The 9,920-nt window shown below is 41.0% G+C and overlaps 2 protein-coding genes across 2 annotated transcripts in view; one reads left to right on the top strand and one right to left on the bottom strand.

Annotated features, from left to right (window-relative positions):
* LOC310863808 (stanniocalcin-2-like) overlaps window positions 1-3,078 on the bottom strand; it is a 6,255-nt gene extending 3,177 nt beyond the window's left edge. Inside the window, exon 1 of the mRNA XM_083772300.1 lies at window positions 2,793-3,078. Coding sequence (XP_083628426.1) covers window positions 2,793-2,919 — 127 coding nt within the window. The 5' untranslated portion in view covers window positions 2,920-3,078. The remainder of the gene's footprint in view (window positions 1-2,792) is intronic.
* A 3,846-nt stretch (window positions 3,079-6,924) lies between these two features.
* Window positions 6,925-8,729, top strand: LOC310863789 (phospholipase A and acyltransferase 4-like; the record flags this gene model as incomplete). Its single annotated transcript, XM_083772283.1, has 4 exons — window positions 6,925-6,942; window positions 7,246-7,366; window positions 7,621-7,919; window positions 8,140-8,729. The coding sequence occupies 4 exons, from the start codon at window positions 6,925-6,927 to the stop codon at window positions 8,230-8,232; spliced, it is 531 nt and encodes a 176-aa protein (XP_083628409.1). The 3' UTR covers window positions 8,233-8,729.
* Window positions 8,730-9,920: the final 1,191 nt, after the last annotated feature.

Here is a 9,920-nt window from a genome sequence, read left to right as displayed (position 1 = left end):
CACAGGGCAATAACTTCAAAAAGAAAAAAAAAATACTATGGCAGAAATAGGCTATATTTAATTATGTTACACTCAAAATGTGTTAAAAATAGTTAAAATAGCAGATTTACAACAGCGACACGTGACCATGTACATTTGCCGCCCATTTCCACTATTTTAGAAAATCTATGAATGAATATTATTATTAATATATTAAAACAAGGAAACAAGTCGGACAATTATGCAAAAAAACAATTGATCATCTCAGATCCATCTATCTCAAATTATTGCGGTTAGGCGATTTTGTAATAATTGTGACAGGACTATACTGTCTGTAGTGAATGGACGTTTTGGTTTAAAGTGGATATTAACCCATTCTGACCGGGCACCCATTTTGGTGTTGGCATCATGTTATGCTTTAGCTTTTGAAAAATAGCAGATCTACAAGCTCATATCGCGCCACCGAGTGGCGCGATACGAGCTTGTAGGTCTACTATTTTTGAAAAATTGAAGAACGTCTGACATTTTTTTAAATCTGATCTCAGGTCAGAATGGGTTAATAATCAGTAAGCGGTCAAAGGTCAAATATGCCCTTTATCAATCATTGACCGACTTGTTTCATGAATGGCCCCTGGGCATATCCCCCCGTTGATTTCTTTGTACCAGGTGTAGGTTTTTATTTGGAGTGGTCCCTGACTGTGTGTAGCTACGCACCAGGTGCCACTTCACACAGCACAGGGGGTGGAATGTTCTTGGTCAGTTAAATTGAAAGCTAAAATGCAAAACAGGTTTTAAGACGTTTCAATTTGTCAGCTGAATGGATTAATTGCACTAATTGTATATGATCTTGACATATAGCTACTTCTTTTTATCCCCCAAATTCACGAAGGCTGGTTTGACTTCTGAGACAAATAAATAAGTCAGTGCATGTCCAGAGCTTAGATATATAACTCTATGGTCCAGAGACATATTGTAGTTAGTACTGCACTTAGGAGCACCATAACTCTGACAGTGAATGTCATTACATATAGGGTCCATTTGGTAATATTCTGTACACATATTTTGTAGAGTTACAGAGCTAACAATCCATCTGGAACCCCCTCAAGGAATCCTGAGGGGTGGACCCCACTTTGCGAACCACTTGACTTGACTTGTATAATATCTGAAATATCATAAGGCACAGGGGCAAATTAGCCATTGGGCCAGTGGGGCCGTGGCCCAGGGGCCCTTGGCTCTCAGGGGCCCATCGGGGAAATTAGACCGTAAGGTACTAGGTTTGACGCCATGAAAAGGGCTCCTGGGGCCCTTCATTGGCTGTTGATTTAGTTAAATTTAGGTTAAAAAGATGAGAAAAACACGAAAATGTCGCACGCACGTGCGCTATGGGGGCCCTTCAAATATTACCGGCCCAGGGGCCCTCATCGGGGTTAATCCGTCCCTGATAAGGCACACATTACAGCAACACTGTTTAAACCAGACACTGAACCATTTTGAGCAGAAATGTCTGGCAGAATAGTCATCATGATCAATGATAGGAAGACATAATGGAAGACTATTAAATACAAAACTTAATACATGACAAAATAAGAAATCCTATAGCAATCCAGTCACTCAGGGACAATTTACTTGCAGGGGAGAATATTGAAATCTCCACACACACACACACACACACACACACACACACACACACACACACACACACACACACAGCACATTAAACTCTTACTAGACATTAAGACATAGCTAGGCCTAACTAAGTATAGTCTAGTAAGCCATATCAAAAACAATTTGCCAGCTATATTTTATATCTAGGAGACTATAGGACTATATATAAATGGGAGAAATAGCAATCTTTTGTATTACTCAAAAACCTAGTTACAATAAACATAGGCTGCCGATAGGCAAAGCAATATATTTTGTCGTTTGTTATTTTGAAAAGAAAGCAAAATAGGCTATACATTTGTTTTTCTAATTTTCTCGCTATCAGATATCCTTATCAGTGGTCCTTAAGGGGGTTCCAGGTGGTCCCCAATTAAATTATGGAGTTAATAACCAAATTGACCCTTATACATCTTTAACTCTTGAGAGTAAGATGTAAGATGAGTGTTTAGGCTAGTTAATTCACAATAAGTCTACACAACTATGTAGCCTAGCTAGTTCAATAATTGTTATTTTGATCAACGTTTATCTCTCCTATGCTATGGTTACCAACATCGATCAGTATAGGCCTACAGCATGGATGGACATGTGGAAAAAAATAGTTTAGTTATATGGGTCCGAGAGGCGTTCGGAAATAGCGCACTGAGCGCACTGTGCAATGCAAACTAATGGTAACAACAAGACAACTCACCTTTTTTGCATCTCCAAGTGAGTTGTCCGGATATCTCACCCCGAAAGTCCGGACAACTCACGGGGTGAGTTGTCTCAGGGTGAGAGTTGAGTGATTCCACTCATTTCCTTGTATAAGTATGCTGAATTCTTTATCCTATTTATCTTGATTTCTCTCCCTCTCTCTCTGTGTGTGTGTGTGTGTGTGTGTGTGTGTGTGTGTGTGTGTGTGTGTGTGTGTGTGTGTGTGTGTGTGTGTGTGCGTGTGAGAGAGATATAAACTTCTGAAAAATTAAGAAAGTGAACTAGTGAAGTCAACTCACCGGGGTGAGTTGTCCAGTATCCAAACTAATAGGCGAGTGCGCTCCGGTGCGGTATTTCCGAACGCGCCCTAAATGTCATCTAATGGTGGTCCGTGGCTCAAATGCAGAATACATAACGAAAGGGGTTGAAAACCACTGAAATGTAGACAGTAAAACAGTTACCTATGTCATGCAGAGTAAGGCGTCTTTTGGCCTGGTTCTGCGGGTCGTTCAGCTCTGCAGGCGCCGCTCCACCGACCAGCAGCAGCAACAGGACAAGCGACAGCGACACGGACAAGTTCAACGACATGTCCTCGTGTAGATCAGCACCTCAGTCTCACTGTAGGGATTCAAATTAATCTACGACCGTATTAGGTGTTATTGATTCGCTTTATACGGACACAAACAAACAAAATGCCCTCAGGATTTGTACAGGACTCATGCAGGAGCTCCCGGACCCGGTGGGATGAGTAGCCTAGCGGTTTCAAATTCAAAGTGACAGTCAGACAGACAGAGACTGGACCGCTAGAACCCACACACACCCGACGTGACGTCACCGCAGAAAACAACATTGTGCAACTGTAAGTGATTCTCAAAGTGGGGTCGGCACCCCAGCGGTCGTTTGTTTCAGGAGGTCCCCATAAGCTAAATTAGTTAATAAATCAGTTCAACACACTTCATTGGTCTCACTCTAAAGGGTCCATTTGAACCCTAAAGCCGATTAAGGGTCCATATTTCCATTTGGTTCCATGGAGTTTTACTTGTATAGGCACTCTCAGAATTAGGCTACAATGTTCCATTTGAGCTAATAAGGTCAGGGTTCATTTGATTTCATTTGTCGAACTCAGTTATAAATTAACTGAGGATTTTTACAGTGCAAGAACAGTAACCTTTCCTACCAATATTTATTATGTTGTTGTTGTTGTTGTTGGATATAGCCTATAGCCCATATAGTGTCATTCCACATAATCATACCTACATTTTAATATGGTATGTTAACCATCCACAAATTCCACAAATTGGGCTTAAAAATAAATAAATAAAATAGGCCTAATATTATTATTATTATTATTATTATTATTAATAATAATAATATAGCGTTTCAGGTGTTTGTATTGAAAAACTTGATAAAAACTATTCCTTCGTATTTATAGACCTCATTTTTGGCCAAAAGGTAATTTGTTTGTATAAGTCTGGATGGGGAAATCATTTTTGGCTGCACAAACACTTTAAACAGTTGTAAAATACTATGGCTGTTACCAGCAGTCAAACAATGAATGGTCAATTATTGACTAAATACTACATTGAGTTGTGTCACAATGGATCAATATTTCTGGGTCATTGCGGAAATGTTTGTGCACCCCTGATGGTCTGATCTGTATATACTGTGTAATTAAACCTCAGTTAATACTGGAGTTAGGCCTAATAGCTAAAATTTATAAAAAATAGGGACACACCTGTCAATTAACGAATTAATTAATTCCTAGGTATGAATGAATGACCCCCCCCCCCCCAAAAAAAAATCTCCTAAAAATGAATTAATTCATTAGATTAATGAAATAACAGAACAGCCATTACCCGATACAAAATCAGTCACTCTTTGTTGAACATTGTTGATGTGTTGCCATTGCCATCTAGTATATATTTTTGTAAGCCTATCCTAATTATTATTATTATATATTATTGTAAAAAAACTAAAAACTAAAAATAGTAATTGGCCAGCCTCTCAGCATGTTGACCATGGGCCATGGCCAGTCCAATGTTTTCACTTTAGCCACACTGGGGATTCACAAATAACATGCATGTTGTTCAAACTAGAGTGTAATGGCACATTTCCAGTAAGATCAACAGACAACACAAAGACAAAACTGCCTTCGTTCAAAATGTACAGTTTGTACAAAGGAGTGGAGTTTGCATGTTCTCCCCGTGTCGCCTAGGGTAGGTAACCTCACAAAAACATGCAGTAGGCCTAATCCTGGTCTCTAAACTGCCTCCCCCTGGCCAGCCGGGGCGCCTGATGGAGGGGAAAGGAACTGGTTGGAATAACGTGTTCCTACCACGCGCTACGTCCAACCAGGGAAACTCCCCCCCTCTCAGGTGTAAAGGAGCGACTTGGACACTCATGCATGAAGGAAGCATGAGTTCAAGTCCGTTGCTCTCCCCAGGTTGGCGGAGGGTGTGTAGAGCCCATGGATCACATTAGATAATTGACACATTGGGTGAAAAATGGGTTACAAAATTGTGGGATAAAATTGTGTGTGTGTGTGTGTGTGTGTGTGTGTGTGTGTGTGTGTGTGTGTGTGTGTGTGTGTGTGTGTGTGTGTGTGTGTGTGTGTGTGTGTGTGTGTGTGTGTGTGTGTGTGTGTGTGTGTGTGTGTGTGTGTGTGTGTGTGTGTGTCTCACTCAGATCACACTGCCACTATTAGTGAGCAAAGGCACACAAGCTTCTAGTGATATACAACCCTGAGACCATATAATTCTGGTCTCATACAGGTCAATGTGTGAAGCAGGTTCTATGATTCAAGGTTTTTATTGTCACATGCATTTACAATACAGCTGTCCCATCGTTTCAGGAAGTGAAATCATCTTGGTACATAATGGTGTGATAAAAAGAAAGAAATACAATAAGAATAGGTTCACTGAATCTAGTCAGTGTTATTGTCCTCTAAATACATCTGTTGCCCTCTTTATTGTGTGTGTGATCTCCTACACAAATTCTCCCAGACATGGGCCCTGACAGTGAACTTAACTAAGACTAAAATCATGATATTTCAAAAAAGGCCCAGCCGCCAAAACCACCAATTTATCCTAAATACAATCCCACTAGAACAAACAAAAAACTATACCTACTTTGGCCTAAACATCAGCAGCACAGGGAACTACAACCAAGCTGTAAAGGACCTGAGAGACAAGGCAAGAAGGGCATTCTATGCCATCAAAAGAAACATAAAAATAGACATCCCAATTAAAACCTGGCTTAAAATACTGGACTCTGTGATAGAATCAATTTCCCTCTATGGTTGCGAGATCTGGGGACCATTAGCAAACCATGATCTTGAAAAATGGGATAAACACCAAACCGAGACCCTACACACAGAACTCTGCAAATCCATTCTCCGTACCCAGCGAAAAACACCAAATAATGCATGCAGGGCAGAATTAGGACGATACCCACTCATAATCAAAATAAAAAAAAGAGCACTTAAGTTCTACAACCACCTAAAAGAAAGTGACCTAGATGCACTCCATAACAAGGCACTCACACACAGTGAAACTCTAGAGAGATGCCCCCTCAGCCATCTGGCCCTGGAACTCCGGGCACAAACACAAACAGAGCCACGAGATAGAAAACCCATTGGACTAAACCAAATTATAAAACAGCAAAAGGAAAACTATCTGACACATTGGAAAGAAGCAACACAAAAGCAGAGTAAACTAGAATGCTATCTGGCCCTAAACAGAGAATACACAGTGGCAGAATACCTGAGCACCGTGACCGACCCAAAACAAAGAAAAATCTTAACTAGGTACAGACTCAGTGAGCACAGTCTCGCAATCGAGAAAGGCCGTCATAGGCAGACCTGTATCCCGAGAGAAGACAGACTATGCACCCACTGCACACAAAATGAAGTGGAAACCGAGCTACACTTCCTAACCATCTGTCCATTGTACCAAGACATCAGAGACACATACTTCCCACTGATTACAACCACACACAGAGATTTTGAAAACATGACCAATGACAAAAAACTCCCATATCTGCTGGGCGAAGTACAACAATGTGCAAACACAGCAGCAAGATTTGTGAGTTGCTGTGATAGGAGAAGGATATCAAATGGAACACAACCACCCTAAAGACTCATCATTGTGTATATTCCTGCACTATACCTGCATTGAGTGACCTTGGTACATAGACTTTGATCTATTGAAGATTCTGACCTTCAAATGTACATCATTTTTGTTTTTATTGTATTGCTGTATTGTTGTATTGTTCTTTCTGCTTTGGCAATGTAAACGTATGTTTTCTCATGCCAATAAAGCCCTTTGAATTGAATTGAATTGTGTGCCCGTGCCCGCCCCCGATGTATGAATCACTTCATTCAATGGAAAGGAATTGCGGGGTTGTAATGTACAATTACACCCTGAAGAATGGGGACATGCAATTCCTTTCCATTGAATGAAGTGATTCATAGGGGGTCATCCTACATCTGTGTGTCAGCATTGTTCACTTCAAACTAGACAACAATGGCACATGCCCAGTAGGGCGGGTTAGATAAAAGAGTCTTTACTGAGAGCAACTTGTCAGTAGTCAATAATGGATTACCAAAAGCAGGTAAGAAAATAGAAAGGCATACATTTATGGTTTCAATTGCACAGAAAGAATAATGTGAAGATTGATGTGGTAAACATTTTGTGAAACAGGAGGCAAGGAAAGAAACAATAAGCATTTACCATCCCTAAAAATATAGGAGAAAGAATATAAAGCAAAAAGACGAATTATGCATTCACCTTTGGCCTACTGCCAAAGCTTTAAGCTTTAAAACTAAACTAAACTAGGTGAAGTTTACCAGGGTGTGGAGATCAGTCTGCAGAGGGTTGTTTTTCTGTTGTTTAAATACAATTTGTTTATGCACAGATTGATGGAATTAAGTCCAGTGCCAAGTTTGGAGACTTGATAGAATTTTGCTACCCTATTGGATACTCACACTGGGCTGTATATGAAAAGGATGGACATGTAATCCATTTCGCTGTAGCAGGTGAGACATTTAGATAATGTAAATTGAATGTCTGTATCATGATAGCTTTACATGAATCACCTGTTCCCATTTTAATATATGTGCTATCTAATAATTTGCTGTATGTATTGGAGTATAGGCCTAATTTAGAATAAGTTTTGGAAAGCATTTTGCTTGATGACATGATTGTTCATTTTATTTCGGGAGACGCAAATTTAGAATTCAAAGTTTTTCAAACGTTTTGAGATTTTTCTAATTCCTCATGCTCCCATTAGATGAGAACGAATTGATGTCCAGTGTGCGCACTTACCTGCAATCAGCTTTCCCCATGAGCGGGGACATCCTTCTGGGGCAAACCAAGATACGCAGGATGCCAATTGAGGAGGTGAACGTGCCTACAGGGGCCCGTGTCTCCATCGATAACAACAGCCATAAATTCCCACCATCCTCAAAGAAAGATATGCGGAAACGCCTCAATTTACTTCTTAATGTGGTATTTACATATGATCTGTTCTCCTGCAACTGCGAACACTTTGTCACATTTGTACGATACGGAAGGGCTGTCTGCAACCAGGTATCTAATCAATACTTTCTATTATTACTTATGCCTTTAATAGTATTCATATTCCACCTTATCAGGTTATGCTTTATTTTAATAATTATCATCAGTACACTTATCTGTGTAAATAAGCAAACAAAGAAACAAACACACAAACACTTATGTGCAGAACAAAATACATTTTGATTTTATTTTATTTTGTGAATTTTCTTTGTCATTCTGCTATTTCTTCTAGATTCCTGGAAGACCTCAGGATACAGAGTGTGAGAAGGCAACCATATTGTTCCAGGGCCAGGACCCTATTGCCTCCAAATGCTGCCTGCAATGATTACTTCCAATTTCAAAAGAATGTTTGCTTTGACTTAATGATCACTGCTATGAAGTGAACTTATCTTGCTTATTATATATGCTTATTATAGAGTAAGTGGAGTTAACTTTTTTGATAAATGGTACATGAATGGTACGTTGCGGCTCTTTCAAATATCATATGTACACACATCAACACTTCATGAGCAAAAGGGGCTGGGACAACAGGGATTCCCAAAATGTATAATTAATATTGCAATGCATCCATCTAACTGTAAATATTTGGCAATATTTGATTTGCCAAAATTCCAGGCAGCGCCGGGATTTGTTTTTTGTTTTTACAATAAGTTGAATGAAGTTGAACCTCAGCAGACCACTTGTTGTGCTGCTGTGTTTTGTTTCTGACCGGCAGCCCTGACCTTTGGTCTCCTGAGATCAAGGTTTGGACACAACAAGGTCATGTGACACGATGACCTATGACTGTCTCTCCAGGATACTAAATAAACCCAAGCAACCACAGGCTGGAGTGTTCATTTATCTCTGACAGTGTAAAATAGAACCAAATGAACCCTGAGGCTGTGTTAACACTAGTACGGCATCCATAAATAGCCATATGTTTGGCAGAGCCCTCAGATCCAGTTTACAGTGAGAAATTACCAAAAGACGACAGCATATATGCTTCTGGCTGAGCAGAGTGCTTTTATAAGTGGAGGATGCCACTTGTCACAAGGGACATACTGTAGAAAGCTCAACGAAGACGGGGGCATGCCAGCCAGCCAGCCATTTGTTCATTTGCTATGAGACCAAATTGAGTGAGAGTGAGTGTTCTCTGCAGAGATGCAGGTCTGCTGAGCCTCCATCCAGGATTCTGGATTCTGAAGCAGTGAGACAAAGACAAAAAGGAAATGAAAGACAGGAAAAGGTAATGGAAAAAGTGTGTGTGTGTGTGTGTGTGTGTGTGTGTGTGTGTGTGTGTGTGTGTGTGTGTGTGTGTGTGTGTGTGTGTGTGTGTGTGTGTGTGTGTGTGTGTGTGTTTGTGTGTGCGTGTGCAGGGGCCCATATAGGGACCCATCAGGCAGGGCCTCATGTTTGATGGGGACCCCCCCCCCCCACACACACACACACACACACACACGCACACACACCTCTCTATCTCTGTTCCCTCCTGTCTCAAAACAACATCCCAGGCTAGCATGGCTTCCCTCACACAACCCCGGATGACCACCCACACAATGACCTTTCACCCACGCCCACACGCACACAAGAAAAAACACGAAATATACCTCATGCTATGTCTCATGGTGCGAGCGAGCATGCACGCGCACACACACACACACACACACACACACACACACACACACACACACACACACACACACACACACACACACACACACACGTCTCACACACACACACACACACACACACACACACACACACACACACACACACACACGGACAGACAGACAAACACGTTCTCGCAGAAGCACACATATTATGCATGTGTATGTGCACACATACATCAACACGCCGTATTGCACACTGCATGTGTGCAGTGCACTCTTGTACCCTCTCCCTCACATGACCATGTTATGACAAACCCACAACATAAACATAGTGCATGTCTGCCTTTGGGACAGCGGTAGGACCAAAACATAGGTTTGTCTGTATGTAGGTCAACCCCCATAACAGCATGGGTGTTTAAACACT

Source organism: Protomyctophum parallelum (assembly GCF_964188405.1).
Source record: "Protomyctophum parallelum genome assembly, chromosome: 1".
NCBI classification, from domain to species: Eukaryota; Metazoa; Chordata; class Actinopteri; order Myctophiformes; family Myctophidae; genus Protomyctophum; species Protomyctophum parallelum.
This window is presented reverse-complemented; position numbering and strand designations above follow the sequence as displayed.